We start from the raw sequence: 23,901 nt of genomic DNA, 5'->3' as shown, positions 1-23,901 counted from the left end.
CCACACTGCCCCTGTCCCCACACTGCCCCTGTCCCCCCACACTGCCCCGGTCCCCACACTGCCCCTGTCCCCCCACACTGCCCCTGTCCCCACACTGCCCCGGTCCCCACCGTAACCAAGGCCACTAGTCTCCCAGACGTGGGGAGGTAAATTGTTTGTAGAATATTACCACCCTTGGTTCATCCTCCAGGAATCTGGAAAAGGAATAAAAGTGCTGAGAGGGGTTTGAAACCCCGTTTTCAGAGGGAAGAACAATACCCAAGAGGAGGCTTAGGCCTGGTGGGCGGAGAGGAGCAGAGAGTGACCCTGGCGGCCGTGGGCTCCCGAGAGCAGGCCACCCACCTGGTGGAGTTGCACCCCCACTGCAGCAAGTGCAGACCTCCTGGTGGGGGAAGCACCAGGGTACAGCAGGGGCCCCCCACCAGCACGTCACCCTGCCCCTCGAAGGGTGCCTCCTCCGCCCTGGCACCTTGTCTCGGGCACTGAGGAGTGGGCCAAGGTTGTAGACGCAGAGCCAGGGGAGCTCAGGGTGGGGCCTGGGGAGAGCAGAAGGCAGGTGTTGCAGGAAGGCGGGAGGGCACTGGGCTGGCACCTGGGAGCACCACCTTGATGCTGGCACTAGGTTTCGGGGTTTCTTGTGGGGCCCATGGCAGGTGGGGGCAGAGTGGAGGCCGTGCATCTGGACCGGGGTTGGCGGGCCCAGAGGGTTTGGGGCTCCACCGAAGCTCCTTGACTTGGGCACTCTGAGCGCCTCTCTTGGGAGAGGCCGCCAGCCCCGCCGTGCCCTGTGGGTTCTCTGTCCAGGAGCACCGGCCTGTGCCAGGTGAACGCCCTCCTGCGGGAGCAGCTGCAGCACATGAAGAAGGCCAACGACACACTGGCCCGGGAGCTGGCGGGGACCACGGGCAGCATGCGGCGCCTGCAGGGCGAGCTGGAGCGGAGTCGCCGGCCCCAGAGACAGGTCCGCCCCGCCCGCACCCATCCCGTGGCGGCCCCTGTCTGGGTGGCTGTGGCGGGTAGCCAGCGGGGACCGGGAGAGGGTGCCATGTCCCCAGTTCGGCCTGGCCACAGCAGTCTGTGGGGTGAGGGACTCCCCGGTCCGCCCCAACTCTCCCTGAGCCAGAGAAGGAGAGCGGGGCTCTGAGAAGGGGCGCGTGTGGGCCCCCCTGTTTGAGAAGCTGGTTATCTCCATAGGCCGAACTCCTGGCCAGACTTCAGGAGAGGGCACCCTGGCAGGAACCCAGGGCTGCGCCTGGCAGTGGCCCTCTAGACCCCCTGCAGCCTTACCCACTCCAGCTTCTGAAGCCCTGAGCCATACGGGGGTCAGGGCCCAGGGCTCCAGGCATCAGCCCCTGGGGAGGGAGACGTCCAGGTGTTCGCGCCTTGCTCGGATATTTCTGTGGTTGTGGGACCCCCTGAAGCTGGTGTGGCCTTGGGCCATGTGGCACTCCAGCCAGACAGTCCCTGGGGCTGAAGGTGTTCCCAACAGCCCTCCAGCAAAGGGTACCTGGACGCCCAGCCCCTGCACACCACGGGCAGCACAGGCAAGGAGTCCCCCGGGGAGAGGGTCCCCCTAGAAGGTGTGCTGCGCCAGATGGAGGCGGGAGCCGGAGGGGCGGCTGAGTTGCCAGCCTCAGGCTGCCTCCAGACGTCCCTCGGACAAGCCTGTCCCAGAGGGGCGACACTCGCCTCCCGCTCGGGCCGGGTCCCAGCCCCAAGCCCCGGGCAGCTGCGGCTCCGAGTTTACACCTGGAGGGGGAATGCCGGCCTCTGCAGGGTGTCGCCGGGAGCCGGGGACCAGCGAGAACCCACCGCCTAGGCCAGGCCTTCGGGCTCCAGGCATTTGAGGCAGATCTCACGTTCCCACTGCCCGGTCCCCGTCCTCGGACCGCCGGGCAGGTCCCCTGGTGACCGCTGCGTGAGAACAAACGCGGGAAGGGAGGGTCCCTGAGCTCAGGCTGGCATTGGCTCACCGGGCTCTTACCTCCTGTGTCCTTGAGAGCCGTTCTCAAGGTCGACACTGTTTTCCCTCCGCACCCTGAACCGCTGCTCCTGCTGCGGAGTCCGCGTCCGGCCGCCCGCATTCTGACGGGCTCCTCGTGGGGGTGACGCGCCTCCTCACCTGGCGCTCTGAAGACCCGGCTCCGGCTTGGGTGTCGTGCCGCACCCCCGGGTCGTGCCTGCGTGTAGATTTCTGTTTATTCCGCTTCCGGGTTCTCGGAGCTTCTGTGTCACCTGCTATTTTCGGAATGTCGGTATCTTTAAACGCTGCCAGGGCTTGGCGTCCATCCCCCCGTCGGAGCCCCCCAGACGTGTGTCCGCCCTCCCTACGCCGCCTCTCATGCACAGTCCGCGGTTTTGTTCTTTTATCACCCCGGACTCCATTCTAGGTCATTTCTTCGCATTTCCATTCCTGTCCATCAGGCTTCTCTTCTGAGGTCTAATCTCTGTTAAACTTGCCTACTTAGCTTAAATTGCAGATATTGTATTTTTCATCAAGAGTTCTGTTTGATTCTTTCCCAGATAGTAAATATCTTACCCTTAACTCACTTTTTTTTTTTTTCTTTTTGAGACGGAGTTTCGCTCTTGTTACCCAGGCTGGAGTGCCATGGCGCAATCTCGGCTCACCGCAACCTCCGCCTCCTGGGTTCAGGCAATTCTCCTGCCTCAGCCTCCTGAGTAGCTGGGATTACAGGCACGTGCCACCACGCCCAGCTAATTTTTTTTTTTGTATTTTTAGTAGAGACGGGGTTTCACTGTGTTGACCAGGATGGTCTCGATCTCTCGACCTCGTGATCCACCCATCTCAGCCTCCCAAAGTGCTGGGATTACAGGCTTGAGCCACCGCACCCGGCTTTTTTTTTTTTTTTTTTTTTTTTGAGACAGAGTCTTGCTCTGTCACCCAGGCCGGAGTGCAGTGGCACAATCTCAGCTCACTGCCACCTCCACCTCCCAGGTTCGAGCAAGTCTCCCGCCCCAGCCTTCCAAGTAGCTGAAATTACAGACATGAGCCACCAGGCCTGGCTAATTTTTGTATTTTCAGTAGAGATGGGGTTTCACCATGTGGACCAGGCTGGTCTCAAACTCCTGATCTCAGGTGTTCCACCCACCTCAGCCTCCCAAAATGCCGGGATTACAGACGTGAGCCTCCATGCCCAGCTTCTTAACTCACGTTTCCAAGCCTCTTATTTATTCGCCAGAGCAAGCTTGACATCGTCTTTTTGTGGCCTGTGTGTATCTAATACCTGAGGTTCTCTAAGGTCTGGTTCTGTCGTTTCTGCTGGTTTCTGATCATGGTCCTTTCTTTCCTTGTGCCTTTGCTGATTTTTTACATTTTAACTAAGAGCTGCTTATTTTCCTTGGAACTTGGCGAAGTTTCTTCGAAACGTGAGGCGAATACAGTATTTTCCAGGAAGGAGTTTTGTTTGCTTCTGATAGATGCTGAGGGGCTCTAACAGTCTTTGGGGCCACATTGAAATACATTTTCAGCCTGAGTTTTCTTGAGACTATCCTGGTTGTGTGAATTCAGCTGCAAACTGTGTGAAGTCTAAGTGTGGTTCCAAATCCAGGAGGAAGACTTTTTTCTCTGTTAACTCCAGCATTCTAGACAGGCATTTTTCCTTATGTCCTACAGGGTGCAGTGTGTGTGTGTGTGTGTGTGCGCACACCTGCACACACACGTGTGTATATGTGTACACGTGTATGTGTTCATGTGTATACATGTGTGCTCATGCATGTGTGCATGTATGCATGTGTGTGTGCATGCCTGCACCCTCACACATGTGTATACCTGTCTGCGTGCATGTGTGCATGCATGTGTGTATGTGTGCATGTGTGTGCATCTGTGTGCATGTGTGTTCGTGTGTGTTCATGTGTATACATGTGTGCTCACACATGTGTGTATGTATGTGTGTGCATGTGTGTGCGTGTCTGCACCTGCATGTGTGTATACTCGTGTGCATGTATGTGTGCATGCACTTCCGTGTATATGTGTGTGTATGTGTGTGCATGTATGTGTATGTGCGTGCATGCGTGTGTGCGTGCATGCTTGTGTGTGTGCGTGTGTGAGTGTGTGTATGTGTGCACATACATGCCTGCACACTTGTGCATGTGTATATTTGTATGCGTGTATGTGTGTGTGCACACGTTTTTATGTGTACATGTGTATGTGTGCATGTGTGCATGTGTGTGCGTGTACGCACCTGCACTTAGCAAGAATTGCCTACATTCCCCGATGGTCCATGATTTCACTAACTGCTGGCCTGAGTGTTCCAACCGTTCAGGCCAGCCCAGCCGTGCATTCAGGAAGAGGCTGTGAATCAGAGGGTTTTGCCTTCCAGAGGGTGCACCGCCAGGTGTTATGGGCTTGGTGTGGCATGGCCTCCGGAGGGTGCACCGCCAGGAGGGCTCATTGGGGGAACCTCAGGTGTGGGATCAGGTGAGGGTCAGGAAAGCTTCATGAAGGTCAGATGATGATCCACTGCCTGAAGTTCTTCAAGGCCTCGTCCTGTTGTTTCTGCTGGTTTCTGACTATGGTCCTCTGGGGGGATTCTGGAGAACGGCAGGATATGAGTACTCAACCTGAAGGCAAACGGGAGCAGGGCTGGGGCTGCCACAGGCAGGGAGAGGTGTTGGGAACACGGTCACCCCCCGAGTTCCGGAGGTGGGCGAGCAGGAGACGGCACGTGTGGGGCCTGGAGGGTGGTGTGGAGACCTGAGGCCTTCATCGTAGCCCCTGCAGGCTGGACCCGCTGAGCACACACGATTCCCCACTGCTGCCCCGGCACAGAGTCCTCCCCTCCGCTCCCTTACAGCCTCATCACCAGCCTCCCACCTTCCTCCTGAGGGCGGCTGGGGACAGGCCTCGGCTGAGCCGGGGCCCCAGTGCTGAGGCCTCTAACACTTCTGTGTCTCTGGCACGTTCGAAGTGCCAGGCCCACACCGGGACATCTCCAGGAGCCCTCAGAGTAAGGACAAAGACTGTGCTGGAGAAGGGCAGCCCGCCCCCTCCCTCGGAGCCGGAGGCAGGAGCCAAGTGCTGCAGAAGCACCTGCCCCGTGCCCCAGCAGGGGCCCGTCCGGTTCTGGGGTGTTCTAAGCCTGAGCAGTTCCTGAGGGCCGCTGGGGAGCTGAGACCGAGCCAGTGCCTTCCCCACTCAGGGCCCACGCGCCCCACCCACCCCCTCCATCACGTGGGCCAGCCTGGAGGGCTGGGTGTGGTGGTGCCTCAGGTCCTCTCTGGGGAGGGGCATAGCGTGGCCCCAGGGTGGGGTTAGGGGAGCCCAGGGCTCACTCGCCCGGGGGATGTGGGGGCTTTGGGGTGCCGGGTCCACTTCCAGCCGCCATGGAGAGAGACATGGCACCTGGAAAACAGTGGGTTTCAGGGAGGATAAAGGGCCCCAGTACGACGTAGACGGCAGGTCTCTTGCTTTCAGGCCCAGCCAGGGGGCCTCCTGCTCCTGTGGAGGCAGGCCGTGGTGCTGGGGACGGGCCTGGCTGAGCTGCGCGCAGCCACGGAGAGGTGAGTGCCGGCCGCCCCACCTGGGTCCCCCTCGGGGAGAGGGGAAGGGATGCCTGGGGGCCCTCGGGGAGAGGGAAGGGGTGCCTGGGGGCCCTCGGGGAGAGGGGAAGGGGTGCCTGGGGGCCCTCGGGGAGAGGGGAAGGGGTGCCTGGGGGCCCTCGGGGAGAGGGAAGGGGTGCCTGGGGGCCCTCGGGGAGAGGGGAAGGGGTGCCTGGGCCCCCTCGGGGAGAGGGGAAGGGGTGCCTGGGGGCCCTTGGGGAGAGGGGAGGGATGCCTGGGCCCCCTCGGGGAGAGGGAAGGGGTGCCTGGGGGCCCTCGGGGAGAGGGGAAGGGGTGCCTGGGCCCCCTCGGGGAGAGGGGAAGGGGTGCCTGGGGGCCCTTGGGGAGAGGGGAAGGGGTGCCTGGGCCCCCTCGGGGAGAGGGGAAGGGGTGCCTGGGGGCCCTCGGGGAGAGGGGAAGGGGTGCCTGGGCCCCCTCGGGGAGAGGGGAAGGGGTGCCTGGGGGCCCTCGGGGAGAGGGGAAGGGGTGCCTGGGCCCCCTCGGGGAGAGGGGAGGGGATGCCTGGGCCCTCCCGTGGCTGCAGCAGCCCTCTCGGCCGGCTCCTCACCCGGCCCTGGCTAGGCCTCACCTGGGACAAATCCTTTGAAAACTGAGGCAGGGAGAGGGACCAGGCCACCTCCTGCCCCGTGTGAAGGACAGCCACGCCCCGTCTGGGGGTCTGTGAGCCCCACTGAGATCATGGAAGGTTTCAGACCCCCCCATCCACATGGGGGGCTCAGAGGTCTCTCAAGGGCAGCTTCAGCAGAAAGTGGGGAGCAGCTCCCAGCAGGGGCCTAACCTGCTGGCCACAGGCTCCCGGGACCGATGGGCTCGCACAGTGATGAGGCAGCCGAGGAGGGTGGCTGGGGACAGGCACAAACGGGCCAGGGAGTCAGGTGGGGGACGCCAAGGAGACATGAGAGGAGGGCGGCGAGGACGCTGTGGGGGGGACACCTACCCACTTCTGGGCTCCATGCAGCCCTCGCTGAGCGCCACCCCTCCCCTGCCAGCCCTCAGGTGCGTGACACCCCTTTCCCAGAAGGAGTCTGGGCTGAGGGTAGGTGTCTCAGTGAAGGCTGCTGAGGCTGGAAGTGTGCAGCCCGGGCCCGCCCCTGCTCACTCCCCCACAGCTACCTTCCTGCTGTTTGGTGACACAGGGGCACAATCAGTGCCACACGCTGGGGACTTCTCCTGGGATGCCCAGGGAGGGGTCCTCTGCGGTGCTAATGGGACCAGGCCCTCCCTCCACTGGGTCCTGAGTCAACCACGGGAGCCACCCTTGTCTCCCAGGGGCCTCGCTGACCTGCAGGCAGACACGGCCAGGACCGCCCGCCACCTGCACACCGCCTGCCTGAACCTGGACTCCAACCTGCGGCTGTCGGCCAGCAGCACAGCCCGCACCCTGGGGCAGCGGCTTCAGGACACTAGCCCCGGGGACGCAGAGAAGGCGGCGCTCCAGGCCAGGTGGGCACCCAGGGCCAGCAGGCTGGCACAGGGAGGGCCCAAGGGGGCGGGGCCCAGCCAGCTGGCCAAGCAGCTGTGGCTCCCAGCTGTGGTAGAATGGGCCCGGGGCAGGTGGGGCCCTGATGTCACAGGTGCTGCGCACGCTTCAGGATCACCATCCCAGAGGCACAGGGCATTCCCCTAATGCCCAGGAGGTAGGCGCTGGGGTCTCCCACAGTGAGGGTTTCAGGGAGCACGGCAGGAAGCTCACTGGGACGGTGCTCTCGCGGTCAGCACCCAGAACTGGAGTGTACAGGACTCAAAGCAGGAACACTTTTCCAGGGACAAGAGCTCACCTGGGGTAAATCGTTTGACAATGGGGCAGGGAGAGGGACCAGGCCACCTCCTGCCCCGTGTGAAGGACAGCCACGCCCCAACTGGGGGTCTGTGAGGCCCGCGTGATTGTGGAAGGTTTCGGACCCCCCATCCACACAGGGGGCTCAGAGATCTCTCAAGGGCAGCTTCAGCAGAAAGTGGGGAGCAGCTCCCCAGTGACCTAACCTGATGGCCATGGGGCCGATGCCTCACAAGCTGGGGTCCAAGGCCCCCCTGGCCACAAACACCCCGCCAGGCTGACAGCCCTCCCTCCCCTCTGGGGGTCCAGCTGAGTCAAACACACCACAGCCCAGCCCCAAAGGAGCAGTGCAGGATGTGGGGGCCCACGGTGCTGGACAGCTGCAGGAGCTGCATGCCAGGGCCTGAGCCACAGGAAGGGGAACCCGGGGTCTTTAGGAAGAAGGAAGGAACATCACTCCTTGCTAGACTGATGGCGACAGGTGCTCTGAGCAGAAGGGCTGGCCGGGCAAAGGCCTGTGTGGGCACTCCCTCTGCTGTGCCGCAGGACAGGGCAGAGCCTGGGGCAGTCAGTGCACTTGAGTCTGCAGAGGGCCAGGGTGTAGGCCTTGGCTCCTGAGACCATGGGAGCCACTGAAGGCTCCGGAGCAGGAGAGGCACGTGCTCAGACCAGGGACGGAGAGCACTCAGAGGTGTCGCCCAGCAGCGGCAGGGACCTGGCATGCAGGAACCTGGCAGAGCCAGGGTATGCTCAGGTGCCCATCCTCTGGGCCCTGCCCCTCACCCACCACCCCCCAACTCCTTCCAGGCTCTCAGAGCAAACGCTGCTGGTGGAGAAGCTCACAGAGCAGAATGAGCGGAGGGCGAGGACCATCGCTGCCCTCAGAACCGACCTGCAGAACCTGGTTGGTGGGTGGGACGGGGTGGCTGTGGGTGGGGGTCTGTCAGCCTCGCTCAGGCGTCTCCCCCGCCCAAGGAAGCCCGGTGTAGGGGCAGCCGGGGAGGGCAGAGGATGGCCTGCAGGGTGAGGTGGGGTCCCTGTAGTGCACTCTGAGGCGCATCGGGAAGGGGCGGCCCCTCGCCTGTCCCCCTGGTAGTGAAGGGGGAGCTGGCCTGCAGGGACCCTCAGGATGGTCTGCGCGATCCCCAAGTCACGGCCCTGCGCTCTGGGCCTCTCTGCACCTTGAAGGTGGCGGAGGAGGGTGAGCAGTGCCTGGAGCCGGGATGGAGCCCCGGCACTGAAGGGGAGAAGGCGCAGCGCCCACCGAGGGGCCCCCCACGTGCCACGTCCCCCCACCAAGGGGCATCCCTGCCACGTACCCACTCCCAGGCTGCCCTGGACCCCACACTGCAGGCCGTGCGGGCAGCCATCAAGAGGCGGCGGCAGCGGGAGCAGGTGGGCAGCCAAAGCCCGTGGGACCCCCGTCTCCCTGAGGGCAGAGCCATGAGCGCCTCAGGCTGAAGGGCAGTTACGGGGCCTGCCCGAGCCCCATGACCCCAGGGAGGGGCTCTGGTGTCTTTTCTGCGGAGTCGCAAGTCCTGGTGGTCCTCGGTGGGCAAAGCCTGCCTGAGGGCCCACACTGCACCCACCCGGGCAGGAGCTGTGCCTGCAGCTGGAGTCGTCCCAGGCCCTGGCGGCCGGGCTCCGGGAGCAGCTGTCCGAGTGCCAGCGGGAGCTGTGGGCCGCGCAGCAGCAGGCTCGGGGGCAGGAGGCCCTTCGGGGCCAGCCGGAGGCCCAGGGGCTGGAGGAGCAGCAGTGCCGGGCGTCCTGCAAGCTCCTGGGGAGGTAACGGAGTGAAGGGGCTGCCCGGCCCTGCTCAGGGTGTGTGGGACCCTGAGGGCCCAGGACTGCTGTCAGGACCGCGCCCCTAGAGCGGGAGGGGACCCGGCGGGGAGGGGCCTTTCCTTCCAGCAGAGTTCTGTGGCCACCGGCAGAGCAGGAGCCAGGGTGGGATGCATCCACTCGTGAGACCCTGTGTGCTTCGGGGGCTGCCTCTGCCCATGCGGTCTCGGGCTGGCATCCACCCCTCCCGACTGCCCAAGGCACGCTGTGCACCTCGAATGTGTCCAGGGCTGCCCCCGCTCTGCCCCCTCCATCCCCAGGGAGAAGGCTGCTCTGGAGATGGCGGTGGGGCAGCTGAGAGGGCAGGCAGGTGCTGCAGATGTGGAGAAGCGGGGGCTGGAGGCCCCGGAGCTGCAGGAGGAGCCTCGGGAGGAGCTGGCTCTGCGGAGGCGGCGGAGCGGCAGGGCCCTGGAGACCAGGTGTGCCGGCGAGCAGGCGGCGGCTGGGCGGGCAGGGCCCCTCCCGAAAGAGAGACCCCTCGCTGCCACCCTGGGCCTTGGGCCTGCTTCTGCAGTCTCACCTCAGGGTGCGGGCGGCCCTGACGGGGAGGGCGCTCTGCAGGCTCCTTCCAGTCTGCACCATCCTCCAGACCCAGATCCCACTCCTGTGACCCAGTGCTCCCCCCGGGGGACATCTCCCACCCTGTGGGCCCAGCAGATGTGGGGCCCCATTCCCCCGCCGAGGCACCCGTGCCTCCTCCGCCCCAGAAACGAAGCCGGAAGCCAAGGGCTCCCTGCCTCCCGGGTCCTCCCGGGAACCCCATGCTCCTCCTGGGCTCCCCGGGCTTGGAAGGGGTCGCAGGCAGTCTCCTCCCTGAAATCTCACGGGGCAGCCGCTGCTCACCCTCAGAGCCCCCCGCCCTCTGGTCTGGGGCCTCAGTCAAGGCCGCCTGCAGCAGCTGGAAGAGAAGGTCTCCGGGCTCAGGGAGGAGCTGGCTTCAGCCCGGGAGGCACTGAGCATGGCACAGCTCCAGCGGGACGTCGTGGAGAGCGAGAGGGAGGCCCTGCACCGTGCCCTGGCCCGGGTACACTCTGCCCGCCCGCCCCCCCCCCCGGTCTGCCCCCACTCACCCCGCCCCCTCCCGTCTGTCCCCACCCGCCCCGCCCCCTCCCGTCTGTCCCCACCCGCCCCGCCCCCTCCCGTCTGTCCCCACCCGCCCCGCCCCCTCCCGTCTGTCCCCACCCGCCCCGCCCCCTCCCGTCTGCCCCCACCTGCCCCGCCCCCTCCCGTCTGCCCCCACTCACCCCGCCCCCCCGTCTGCCCCCACCCACCCCGACCCCCCGTCTGCCCCCACCCACCCCGCCCCCTCCCGTCTGCCCCCACCCACCCCGCCCCCTCCCGTCTGCCCCCACCCGCCCCGCCCCCTCCCGTCTGCCCCCACCCACGCTGCCCTCCCATCTGTCCCCTCACCCCCTCTCCCATCTGCCCCCCCAACCCACCCTCCCATCTACCCCCCATCCCCCCTCCCATCTGCCACCCCCCACCCCATCCTCCCATCCACCCCCACCCGCCCTGGCCTCGCTGCCCTGGCCTCCCACTCCCTCTCTCCTGCCTGCCGGGACCTTCAGCCCATCACCAGAGCTCTGTCCCCAGCCAGCAGGCACCAGCCTGGCATGGCTGCTCTCAACCTTGCTGGGCATGCCTGCTTCTTCGTGGCCTCTCCCCAGCCCACCAGCCACGTCCTCTGGCTGGAGCCTCAGTGCCTGGAGCCACCAGTGGCCCTGAGACCTCTGACTGTGGGGACCGTCCCACCATGCCTGCTCCAGAGCGCTGGCTTGCACACCGCCGTGGCTCAGGGCTCACTCCTTCCCCAGCAGCAGCAGACCTGCCCTGGAAGCTGAAGGTCTCTCCCTGGTGCCCCTCCCTGTCCCAGGCCGAGTGCGGCAATGCTGACCTGGAGCTTCTCGTGAGGCGGCTGAAGTCAGAGGGAGTGCAGCAGAGGGACTCCCTGGCTGCCATGGCCACCCTGATGGACGGTCTGGCTCAGGACAAAAGTGTGCTGACCCACCTGACCCTCCAGGTGAGACGAGGCGGGGGTGGGGCTTCCGGGTGGCTGTGGGTCTCTGGCCCTGGGCCTTTCTTCCATCCTCCCAGATCACTCCCTCTCCTGGGCCAAGGTTTTGGGGATGAGGAGCCTGGCTGGCCCTGACCAGGCCCGAGGGAGGGAGGACAGTGTGCCTGGGACAGGCCTGGGGGTGGCCGCAGGGCCGGAGGGTGCGGGGGCTGGATGCAGAGCCCTGACCCCTGGTGGTAGCTGGAGCAGGAGCGAGACCAGCTGCGGGAGCAGCAGAAGGCTCTGGAGCAGGAGCAGGCCCGGGCCAGGGAGCAGCTGGCGAAGGCGGAACAGCAGCTGGCACTGGAGCAGGCGGAGCGCAGGGGCCTGGAGCAGCGGCAGGAGCAGCTGGAGGGCCAGGCAGCCTTGCTGGGGCGAGAGAAGGCCCAGCTCCAGGAGCAGGTGGTCCAGGTGAGGATGCCCGCAGGGCCCGCTGCTGCCTCCTGGGACGTGGCTGGGTCGCAGGTCCTGCCTAAGGTACTTCTGGGAGTCAGGCAGGCTCAGGATGTCCACACCAGCTCTTTCTGTCTTGGTAAAGGCCAGGCCCAGTGCTGGCCTCCCCAAGGCGGGGGGGGGCGGGCAGAGGCAGGGTCTGCAGAGAAGATTGCCATCAGGCCTGGCCTCCATCTCCCCCCGACCCCTTGGCCGGGGAGCCGGGCGTCAGGCTAGTGACGTCTGCACGCGAGGCCCTTGGAGAGCTTTGGCTTCGCTCTGCTGCCTGCTCCTCCCCGGGCCACACCCACATGGCAGAGCTCTGCGAGGGTCTCCCCGGGCCGCGCCCACGCAGCTGAGCTCTTCGAGGGTCTCCCCGGGCCGCGCCCATGCAGCTGAGCTCTGTGAGGGTCTCCCCGGGCCGCGCCCACACAGCAGAGCTCTGTGAGGGTCTCCCCGGGCCGCACCCACGCAGCTGAGCTCTGCGAGGGTCTCCCCGGGCTGCGCCCACGAAGCTGAGCTCTGTGAGGGTCTCCCCGGGCCGCACCCACGAAGCTGAGCTCTGTGAGGGTCTCCCCGGGCCGCGCCCACGAAGCTGAGCGCTGCGAGGGTCTCCCCGGGCCGCACCCACGAAGCTGAGCTCTGTGAGGGTCTCCCCGGGCTGCGCCCACGCAGCAGAGCTCTGCGAGGGTCTCCCCGGGCCGCACCCACGAAGCTGAGCTCTGCGAGGGTCTCCCCGGGCCGCGCCCAGGCAGCTGAGCTCTGCGCCGGTGCATTCACTGCTGCGTCCATGCATTCGTTCCCAATCCCCCTGTCTTTTGTTGAGGAAGCTCAACTCGGTGGAGAACGGAACAGTCTTGTTTTTTCCAATCCCTCCCCGTTCATCCGTGCAGAAGGCCCGTCCGTGCTGGCTTTCAAGCCCCCACGGCTCAGATTCTGTGGCGCCTGTCACACGCGGGACAGCTCAGCTCTCTTTCCGTTTTCTGTCCTGAACTTTTTGGGGGTCATCTTTTTCCTCTTTTGCTATTGAAGTATAATTGGCATTTAATAAGTCAGTGTACAGTGTTAGTTTTGACAATTGTGCAAACCCGTGTAGCCACCACCAAGATCAAGACGTAGAACGTTTTTGTCAGCCCAGCAGGCTCCCCCACGTCCCTTCAGCCACTGCCCAAAGCCCCCGGCCCCCACCCAGGCGGCCTCTGCTCTGACGTGCTGTGCCGTGAGCTGGATGCACCCGCTTTAGAGCTCCTTATAAATGGAGTCACGCAGTGCGGGCGCTTCGTGTCCAGCTTCTCTCCCTCAGTATAATCTCCTTTATCCACACACGTTGTTCAGCATATCACGAGCTCTTTCTTTTTACCTGCGTAGATACATTCCTTGGGGTGAGTAACGCACTTTTGCTTACTCATCCACCGGATACTGGACATTTGTACTGTCCAGCAACGATGTTTCCGATACATCTGGTCCTGCCCACAAAGGGTGCTTTTATCTGTCACTGGGGCCAGCAGCCAGGTGATGTGAACGCTGAACGCTGCCTGCAGAGAGCATGGTGGCTCACGCCTCGGACTCATGGTGTGTTATGTGACACACCTGCCGATATGGTTCGGATTTGTGTCCTCACCCAAATCTCACGTCAGATTGGAGGAGGGGACTGCTGGGAGGTGACTGGTTGGGGACTGCGATGGCAGGGCCGGTATAAACCTCCTTGTACAAGTCACATACATATAGTTTTACTTTTCCTGACTGAATACTGGGAGCAAAAAACTGCACACTCCCTGCATAGGTGTGTGTTGAACTTTTATCAGAAACAACCAAGCAGCTGTCAGAAAAAGCAGGCAGCTTTCCAAAAGGGCTTCAGTCACTTTGCTGCAGCCAGCAGATTAGGAAGGTTCCGGTTGCCCCTCTGCTTTCCCGATGTTGGGTACTGTCTGTTTCTGTTTTGTTTTTAGCTCTTCTGTGTGTGTGAAGTGACACGTCACTGAAGTTTTCAATACCATTTCCCTGGTAACTAAAAATATCGGACGCATTTTCATCACTCGTTGGATACTCGCGCTTTATTTTACCAGCTGTCAAATCTTTTTCCCATTTTAAAGTTGGGATTTTGCATTTTGGTTATGAATATACAGGAATTTATATGTCATGATGCAAGTCCATCGTCAGACACAGGTCCTACGCGTATTTCCCCCAAGGTGTGGCTGCCTGTACATTTTCTCAATGATACTTTTTATGGAGGACATAAAAGTTTAACTCTGGCAAACTCCAATGTATCTATTTCTTTTTTTAGTCTTACAATTAGTATTTTCTAGGTTCTGTCTGAAAAACGGTTGCCTACCCCAAGGATGGGAAGATACCCTCCTACGTCTTACCTGGCTTTCACATGCAGATCCTACCATCCATTTCAAGTTTATTTCTGGGTACAGCAGGGGTTTGCCATGTGCACTGCCCAGGCTAGCAGCATAAACATCGCCTGGTGACATGGTTGAGCTCTGTGTCCCCACCTAAATCTCACAGCGAATTGGAGCAGGAGCCTGGTGGGAGGTGATTTGTTCATGCGGGCAGATCTCTCCCTTGCTGGTGTCTTCATGGTGAGTGAGTTCTCACGAGATCTGAGGGTTTAAAAGCGTGTGGCGCTTCTCCCTTTCCTCTCTCCTGCCTCCATGTGAAGAGGGTGCCTGCTTCCCCCTTCACCTTCTGCCATAATTGCAAGTTTCCTGAGGTCTCCCAGTCACACCTTCTGTCAAGCCTGAGAACTCTGAGGCTATTCAACCTCTTTTCTTAATAAATCACCCAGTCTCAGGTAGTTCTTTATAGCAGGGTGAGAAAAGACTGATACACCTGGGGACTTCTTAAAAATGCAAATACGCATGCCTCACACAAGACTGACTTACTGAATCAGAAACTCTGTGGGCAGGATCCAGAAATCTGGATTTTAATCAGCCCCCCGTGAGATTCTGCTGCACACTAAAGTGTGAGAGCCAGACTGTGTGGTATGATGTGAGAACTAAGGTCCATTATTTTTCATGCTGATTTCCAGTTTTTCCAGCACCATTTTTTATAAGTCTCTCCTTTCATTCTTGAATAACTCTGGCAACTCGAAAATAAATTGATCATATAAGTGGGATTTGTTGATCTGTGCGAATCAATCTGTTCATTCTTTCACCAAAACCATACTGTCTTGATTACAATAGCTTTTTAGTAAGTCTTGAAATTGGGTAGGGTACACACATCCGCCTTGTTCTTTTTCAGGATTGTTTTGGCTGTTCTAAGTCCTTTGTACAGGCATATACATTTCAGAGTCATCTTGTCCATTTCTTCTTCCCTCCCCTGCAAAAAAGCCTTCCAGTACTTTGATTAAAATTGTTTAGAATTTATAGATCAACCTGAGGAAACTGGACATCTTGAATATAGCGAATATTATATCCATCAATATGGTATACCCCTCCATGTCTTTTTTTTTTTTTTTTAAGATGGGGTTTCACCATGATGGCCGAGCTGGTCTTGAACTCCTGACCTCAGGTTATCCACCCACCTCGGCCTCCCAAAGTGCTAGGATTACAGGCGTGAGCCACAGCGCCTGGCCCCATCTCTCCATGTCTGCATTTCTCTCAGCCATGTTTGTAGTTTTCAATGTAGAGGTTTCTTGCACGTCTTTGATGAGGTTAATTCTAGATCTTATAGCATCAGTTATATTATTATTTTAATGTCATTTTCCTATTGTTCATTATCAGTATATAGAAATACAATTTCATATGTTTATTTTGAGTCATGTGACCTTGACAGATTTACTTATAAGTACTAAGGTTGTATGTTTATGTAATTATTCATCTGTAGCAACAGTTTCACTTTTTTTCTTATCTGAATACGTTTTATTTCTTCTTCTTGTCTTATTGCGCTAAGACCTGCAGAGAAAAATTGAACGTAAGGATGAGAATGGCCATACTTCCACCCAACGCAATCATGGGGAAAGAATTTGATATTTCACCATTACATATGACGTTATCTGTGGGCTTTTCATAAATGCTCTTTATCAGAGTAAGGAAGTTTCCTTTCACTCCTCGTATGCTGATTTTTTTAAATTATAAATGGGTACTGGGTTCTGCTAAATGCTTTTTTCTGGAACTATTAAGAGGAGCACCTCATTGTTCTCCTTACGTTGTTAATGCAGTGAATTATATATATATATATATATATATATATATATATATATATATATGTATATATATATAATTATATTTAGATGTTAAACTTGCATACCTAAGTAAGCCCTACTTTGTCGTGAGTTAGCATCCATTTTATATATTTTTATTCAACTTGTCATATTTTGTTAAAGTTTTTTCAGCTATATTTGTGAGGAATATTTCTGTAATTTTCTTTCCATGGAATGGTCAGATTTGGAATCAGGGTTGTGCTGGGCTCCTGAAATACACTGGAAAGTACTTTCTCTTCCTCTATTTCCTGAAAGCATTTGTATAAAATTGGTATCACTTATTTCTTAAATGTTTGACGGAATTCACTAATGAAATAATGTGAATCTGGAGTTTTCTTTGTGAGAAAGTATTTGAGAATGAACTCAATTTCTTTAACAGATGTATGATCTGCTCCAATTTCTTACCTGGTTTTATGTCTGTTTCTTAATCTGCATTGCAATAATTCTGCATGTTGTGTTTTATTATCAGTCAGTTCAAGCTTTTCTCTTTTCCCATGGATTAATTAGACATCCATTCCCTGACTTCCAAATAGGATTTTCTAAACGTCTAAATTGTTACCAGTTTCTAATATAATTTCATCATGGTCAGGGGATATACTTTGTATTATTTGAATGGATTTAATTGTGTTATGTCCCAGTCTATTGTCTGTGGAACATGTCAAGAGAATGTGTATTATGCTATTGTTGAGTGCATTGTTCTACAAATATCAATGAAATCAAGTTGCGTAGTAGTGCCATTTAAGTCTTCAGTGTCCTTACTGGGTGTTTGTGTGTTGGTTTGTTTCTTTGACTGGTGGTTTTGTCTACCTGCTGCATCAGTTAGTGAGAGAACACTGAGGTCCCTCCCTGTGATTATGGAGCTTCTGCTTCTTCCCCTAGACCTCCCCTTACTTTCTTCCCATGATCAGTTTTTGCTTCGTGTGTTTTGAATTTCTATTATTAAGTGTATCTGTATTTAGTATTTCATGTCTTCATGAGGAATTGGCTTTTTATCATTACAAAACATCTGCTGTTATCTCTACTAATACTCTTTTTGATAGATACTTCTTTGATACAGTGTACACTGCACAGGTGATGGATACACCAGAATCTCAAACATCACCACTAAAGACCTTATCCACGTAACCAAACACCACCTGCTCCCTAAAAACCTATTGAAATAAAAAAAAAATTAACAAATAAAATATGTGTGAAAAGCATACTGTTGGGTCTAGTCCTTATCATTACTCTGACGACGTTCATCTTTAATTAGAGTGGTCATTAGACCACATACACTTCATGTAGCTGCTAATACGCTGTATTTACATCTGGGCATTTGCATCTATCTGTCTTACGTTTTAAACATGTTTTTACGTTCTTCCTTTCCGGCGTTCTTTTGGGTTAGCTGCGTATTTGTTTAGTATCCCATGTTATGTTCTCTATGGGTTGTTTTTAGGTACATTCCTTTTTGTTAGTTTTAGTGATTACTCTAAAATTACGATACGCACAGTCTACACTCAAATATTATATTACTTTGCAAACAATAGAAGACCTTTGCAGCATACACTCCGTTTATCCCTTGCCGCGATTATAATGTGTCCCCTCTAAAATGTAGGTGTGGAAACTTAGTGACCAATTGTGATAGCATTAAGAGGTGGGACCTTTAAAAGGCGATTAGGCCACGAGGGTTCCACCCTCATCAATGAGATTAAAGCCTTTGCAAAAGAGGCTTCCTGCATCATTTGTGACTCAGCTTCCCTCTGCCTTTCACCGCGTGAAGATGCAGCATCCTTCTCATCCGGAAAATGCAGCATCAAGGCACAGCCTTGGAAGCACAGAGCGGTCCTTGACAGACAACCACACCTGCCAGCACCTTGACTTTGCACTTCCCAGTCTCTAGAATGTGGGAAGATAAGTTAATACTCTTCTGTACTTTACAAATTACTCAGTCTCAGGGATTTTGTTACAGCAGCTCACATTTACTAAGACATCTTCTCCGTCCTTTTCACTCTTGCTGTTATATATTTTATTTCTGTGTGTGTTGTTATAAACCCTAATATTACTTTATTAATATTTTTGCTTTTTAAATGGGTATTTTAACCATTCACACACACACACACACACACACACACACACACTCATCTTCTCACAGATATTTCAATTACTTGGTAACATTCTTCATTGTCTTGAGTATGTTCTTAAACATATTAATTATAATACTTTTTTAAGTCTTTGATAACTCTAACATCTGCTTCCCCTAATGAACTCTTTCTATTGCCTTTTATTTATTTATTTTCAATGGTTTGGACTTGTCTCCTAGTATCCTTAATTTTTTTGTTTAATTTTTAATTTTTCATTTTTCTATGCTTAATGATTTTTGATTGAATGGCAGACTTTGTGTTTTTGTAGATATAATTCATAGAGATAATTGAAGGCTTTCATGGATATAAGCTTCTTCCAGAGGGAATTTGCTTTTGACTTTGGGAAATCAGCATCGGGATAAATCACCGTAATTTAGCCCAGGACTCAGCTGCTCTTAACTGTGTTTCAGCCTTTTGTGAGGAGTCTCTGTGTCTGGCCTATCCCAGGCTGTAGTGCGACCCTCTGGTGTCCCTAACTGGAGATCTCAGGGGCTGACCAGGGCTCCCATTGTCTTGTCAGCCCTAAACTCCAGGCTTTGTTTTCTCAATTCTGTAAGACTTTCAAAAGCCCTGTGTGGTTTCCCCGACTCTCAGCTGCTGCTTTTTGTTCCGATTCTTTGTCTCCTGGTCCTTTAATACTTATGAATCATAAAAAAATACATACTTTTTTAAAAAGCAGTGCCATTTGTTATTTTATTTTATTTTATGTTATTTTATTTTCTGAGACAGAGTCTTGCTCTGCTGCCCAGGCTGGAATGCAGTGGCATGATCAGGGCTCACTGCAGCCTCCACCTGGGCTCAAGTGATCCTCCCGCCTCAGCCTCCTGAGTAGCTGGGACTACAGGCGTGCATGACCATGCCCAGCTAATTTTTGTATTTTTTGTAGAAATGGGGATTTGCTGTGTTGCCCAGGCTGGTGGCAAACTCCTGGGTTCAAGTGACCCACCTGCCTCAGCCTCCCTAAGTGCTGGGATTATGGGAGTGAGCCACCTCACCCAACCAGCAGTACCATTTTAGAAAGTCACAGTGTAGAATCTCAGGCTTACCTCAAGGCATTTCCTTTTGTCTGATATCCTGTCTTCTTTTCATTCCCGGGTGCTTTGGTATCTCTGAACTCTAAGTTATGTCTCGTCTCTTCAATCTCTTAAGCCTGTTGACATCTGAGGCCATGTTCCCAGTCTTTTAGCTAAAGCTTTGTTCATTTTCTTTACCGGAGTCTCGCTCTGTCGCTCAGCCTGGAGTGCAATGGTGCAGTCTCGGCTCACTGCAACCTCCACCTCCCGGGTGCAAGCAATTCTCCTGCCTCAGCCTCCTAATTAAGTAGCTGGGATTACAGGCACATGCCACCATGCCTGGGTAATTTTTGTATTTTTAGTAGCAATGGGGGGTTTTGCCATGTTGGCCAGACTGGTCTCAAACTCCCAAGCTCAGGTGATCTGTGCACCTTGGGATCCCTAAGTGCTGGGATTGCAGGTGTGAGCCTCTGCGCCGGCCTAAAGCTTTGCTCTCTGCTCCTGAGGCCCCACACCCTGCGTCACTCAGGCCTTGGCAGGTACCTCAAAGAGGAAATCTGTTATATTCATAGATTTCAGACGCACGTGAATGTATTTCTGTCTGTAACCGGAACACCTGGGACCTGACCGTCTCTATCTGTCGAATGCTTTTACACAGATTATTGGACGGTGTGTTGCACAGCTCTTCTAGTTACTTTAGGTGGAAGGGCTGGTCTTCAACAACCTACCTCAACATTATCAGAAGCAGAAAGTCCTCATTTTACTTTTGAAGAATATTCTCACTGGGTGTAGAATACTAAAATAGCCATTATTAAAGAAAAAAAAAAGATAAAATAGCCATTATTTTCTTTCAGAAATTTAATGGATTCATCCCATTGTCTTCCGGCTTCCATCACTGCTGTGTGGAAATCAAATGTCAGCCTTGTTACTTTCACAGCTGCGTGTCTTTTTCCCTTTTTTTTTTAAAGACATTTTTCTTTATCTTTGGTATTCAGAAACTCGCTAAGTTGCATGTTTGTGACATTTTCCTTTTAATTTATCCTTTTAGGGGATTGTAGCTCATTCAGAATCTGTGGCTAGAGTATTTTATTCGATTGGAAAAATTTTGGCCTGTATCTGTTCAAATATGCCCCCTCATCTCTTCTGAAACTAACTCCACATCGGGTGTGCATTTTTAGCTTGTCCTGTTTGTCTATAACACCCTTTTGTGTATTTTCCACTCTTCTTTCCTTTTGTGATTGAGTCGGTACATTCCAGGTTACCAGCCCTTTCTTTCATTCTGTCTAGTCTGCCCTCATCTGAGTTTCTTTACTTTCAGTTATTGTATTTTAAATTGTGTTTTTTATATTTAGGATCCAGTTCTGTAGCTAAACTGCATCTTGCTATCCAGCTTCTTGAATGTATTGATCGGCTATTTTAAAGTTTGTGCCTGATAACTCCAGTATCTAGATTACCAGGGTGGGAGGCTCTGTGCCTATTTTCTGCTCTTATCTGTGGTTTTCTGGTCATGTGGTCCTGTCTCCTGACATGCCAGGTCTTGATCAAATAGTCAGTCTTACCTAGAATAAATTTGAGACATAATTTGAGGATCTCGATGATGCTATTCTTCTTCCAGAAATAATTTACTTTTTACGTTGCTTTTGTTTGCTTTTTGGGGGGTGGAGGGGAGAAAGAGGTCTCACTCTGTCACCCCGGCTGGAGCACAGTGGCACGACCTTGGCTCACCATAACCTCTGCCTTCTGGGTTTAAGTGATTCTCCTGCCTCAGCCTCCTGAATAGCTGGGATTACAGGCATGTGCCATCACGCCTGGCTAATTTTTATATTTTTAGTAGAGATGGGGTTTCACCATGTTGGCCAGGCTGGTCTTGAACTCCTGACCTCAAGTTATCTGCCTGCCTTGGCCTCCCAAAGTGCTGGAATTACAGGCATGAGCCCCCACGCCCGGCCAGGACTTCCTTTTGACCCTGGCAGGCGGTGAAGGCAGATGGTCACTGTAACCCAGGTCACTGTAACCCAGTCAGGGATCAGGATGATTCAGTGTCGATGATGAAGGATGGTCCGTTTCTGATTCTCCACTACCACTAGGGTCAAGCCTTTCTGTGAATATAGCTTGATGTCTTGTAATATTTATCAGGGCCTGTTTGCTTTGGTGGCTCTGAACCCTAATTTTTGTCCCCCTCAGGCCATGGCACTGCCAGAAGCTCTTCTTGGCATCTCAGTGTTTCAGTCCAAACTCTCTCTCTTTTTTTTGAGACAGAGTTTTACTCTTGTTGCCCAGGCTGGAATGCAACGGCACAATCTCAGCTCCACAACCTCTGCCCTGCCTCAGCCTCCCGAGGAGCTGGGATGGCAGGCAAGCGCCACCACGCCTGGCTAACTTCGCATTTTTGGTAGGATGGTTTCTCCATGTTGGTTGGCCCAGTCCTGAACTCTTGACCTCAGGCGATCCACCCACCTTGGCCTCCCCAAGGGCTGCAATGACAGGCCTGAGCACCCGGCTTAACCCAAACTCTTAAATCAGCAAATGCCTTACGGAAAGAGGAGACCCCGAGGCTGGGCGCGTTCCTGCGCCTCCCCTCCGAGACCTCAGCCCCTTCAGCCCCCGCTGCCTTTCAGCTCTCCGAGGTCTCTTACATGTTCTTGTGATGCATTCCACCGAGACTTTTATAACGTTCTTGGGGGAAGGGCTGGGCTGCAGCACTCTGGTTTTCTGTTACCTTCTATCGCCATCTCTGTGCAATGCTTCCTGCCCCCGGACACTGAAGGACAGACAAATGGTGCCACTCAGATTGACAGTTGGCTCCTACCTGGGAGTGCCCCGTTCGATACCGTCTCCGTCAGGGTGCCCGAGTGGATGCCCCCTCTACTGTAAAAACATCCGTGTGCTTCTGAGATCCGATATGCCTTATGTCACCCCCTTTTCCACTGTCACGTCCATGCCGTGCTGCACAAAAGCACCACTTCTGGAGTCCGTCCGTCCCCTCAAGAGGCCCATGCCCACCCACTTACGCTCTTTCTCTGCCGACTGTCCCTTTCCCACCTCCCCTAGGTCACCTGCCAGAAACAGGCCCTGGAGGAGCAGCTGGCTCAGAGCCTGCAGGACCAGGAGGCCCAGATGGACACTCTGCAGCAAGCCGTGAAGGAGAAGGGCGCTCTGTCCGAGGAGCGGGCCCAGCTGCTGGCCCAGCAGGAGGCCTTGCAGAGGCAGGGCCGGCTCGCGGCTGACGAGGCAGCTGATCTCAGGTACACGTGCAAGGACCTGCCAGTCAGGCCACGTCCCGCCTGCCCTTGCCCTCCGAGAGCCTGCAGTGTGGCAGGGTACAGGGGCGCTCACAGCATCACATGGGACCGGGAGTGAGTGCAGGTGGGCTGGGCTAGCGTGAGAGGCCAGCACAGAGCTTTTGGGTCGGAGGAGGGCATCTAGAAGTCAAGCCAGTGAAAACCCTGGGGTCGCCTTCCTGAACGAGGTGGTGGCAGGTGCAGAAGCCCAGCTCAGACCCGTGGAAGGCAGCTGGGGACTCTCTGGCTCACAGAGCCGGGGAGTTCAGGGTGAAGCCAGCTTCAGGCATGGCTGGATTCAGGCACTCCCACAGTGCCCTCGGAATCCTGCCTCTCCTTCTCTGAGCACAGCTTGATTCTGAGAGGATCTCATTCCCAGGTAGGCTCACTCTGAGAGGTGGCAAGATGGCCTGCAGCCACCCAGGGGTCCTCCTTCCAGCAGACGCAGAGCACCCTTCTCCCCACAAGGCCCGAGAGCTACTGCTGCCATGGGCCACCTTGGGCTGCCTGACATCCCTGCACCAACCCTGGGAGCCGGCGTCACAGGGTTGATCCCAAGCTTGGGCAGCACGCCCGTCCCTGGAGCCAGGAGCAGGGTCAGCCCAGTGACCGCGAGGCGGAGAGTGCGGGCTGGTGAGCCCAGAGGCCCTCGGGGCAACTCCCAGAGGTTGGGACGGGCACCCACAGGCAGGAACAGGATGTGTGCCGGCAGCTGCCTGGTGATGTGAGTCCTGCGGCCTCTGCAGAAACCCGCTGGCTTGGCTTCTGCACCTCACGGGCACTGCTAAGTGTCTTTGTTGAAAAGATTTCCTCCTGGAATTCCGGAGTCTGGGAGGCATGAGAAACTTTGGGGTCTGGGATCCTTGAGCTTCTTCGCAGACAAACCTTTCCTCCGAACGAAGGCTCGCGCCGCAGTCGGGAAGGAAAACCGAGGGAGGCTGCCTGCCGTGGCCTGGGCTCCGGCCCGTGCTCCCTCCTGAGCCCTGAGGGCTCCAAGGCCCAGGGGTGGGGGCCCCGTTCCTGCCGGCAGGGTCTGCCGCCCAGAACACAGGCCCCGGCCAGAGCCCTCCGCAGCCTGAGTCCTGCCCCGACATCCGCTCAGGCCTGCCACTGACCCGGGGCCCCGGCACATGGCTGCCCTGCAGGCCTCAGCGTCACAGGCCACCGTCAGGGCGTCCTGATGGCCAGCTGAGCCTCTGGTGACAGAGGGGCTTGTCCTGAAGCCACCTCTGCCCTGACACACTCTGTGTATCTACAACTGGCCCGGGGGCCGGAGAGTGCAGGCGCCGCCTTGTTGATGAGCTCTCGGGTAACACTGGGGACCATCCGGTGCAGGAGTCCTGCCGCGGCCCCCCGTTTCTGAGGATACCTCCCCACGGTCAGCTATGTGAAGGGGCTCCACTGTCAGCATCCCCAGGCCCTGACAGCCTTCAGCAGCGGGACCTGCTCCCTTCTGTACCCTGCCATACTGCAGGCTCTCGGAGGGCAAGGGCAGGCGGGACGTGGACTGACTGGCAGGTCCTTGCACGCGTACCTGAGATCAGCTGCCTCTTCAGCTGCGAGCCGGCCCTGCCTTTCCGAGGCCTCCCTCCCTTC

General features: G+C 56.3%; 1 protein-coding gene across 4 annotated transcripts in view; it reads left to right on the top strand.

Moving 5' to 3' along the window:
• CROCC2 (ciliary rootlet coiled-coil, rootletin family member 2) overlaps positions 1–23,901 on the top strand; it is an 80,799-nt gene that overhangs the window by 17,183 nt on the left and 39,715 nt on the right. For 3 of the 4 annotated variants that reach the window (XM_074398737.1, XM_074398736.1, XM_074398738.1), the window contains exons 5-15: positions 805–961; positions 5,435–5,520; positions 6,850–7,023; positions 8,165–8,261; positions 8,546–8,752; positions 8,955–9,142; positions 9,460–9,618; positions 10,049–10,223; positions 11,073–11,219; positions 11,454–11,663; positions 22,076–22,269. In XM_074398737.1, the coding sequence (XP_074254838.1) occupies positions 805–961; positions 5,435–5,520; positions 6,850–7,023; positions 8,165–8,261; positions 8,546–8,752; positions 8,955–9,142; positions 9,460–9,618; positions 10,049–10,223; positions 11,073–11,219; positions 11,454–11,663; positions 22,076–22,269 (1,794 nt within the window). The remainder of the gene's footprint in view (positions 1–804; positions 962–5,434; positions 5,521–6,849; positions 7,024–8,164; positions 8,262–8,545; positions 8,753–8,954; positions 9,143–9,459; positions 9,619–10,048; positions 10,224–11,072; positions 11,220–11,453; positions 11,664–22,075; positions 22,270–23,901) is intronic. The other variant, XM_074398739.1, reaches the window with a different exon arrangement.

The sequence above is a fragment of the Saimiri boliviensis genome, chromosome 5 (assembly GCF_048565385.1).
Source record: "Saimiri boliviensis isolate mSaiBol1 chromosome 5, mSaiBol1.pri, whole genome shotgun sequence".
Classification (NCBI taxonomy): Eukaryota; Metazoa; Chordata; class Mammalia; order Primates; family Cebidae; genus Saimiri; species Saimiri boliviensis.
Note: the sequence above shows the minus strand (reverse complement) of the source record. Positions and strands in the feature narration are given on the sequence as shown.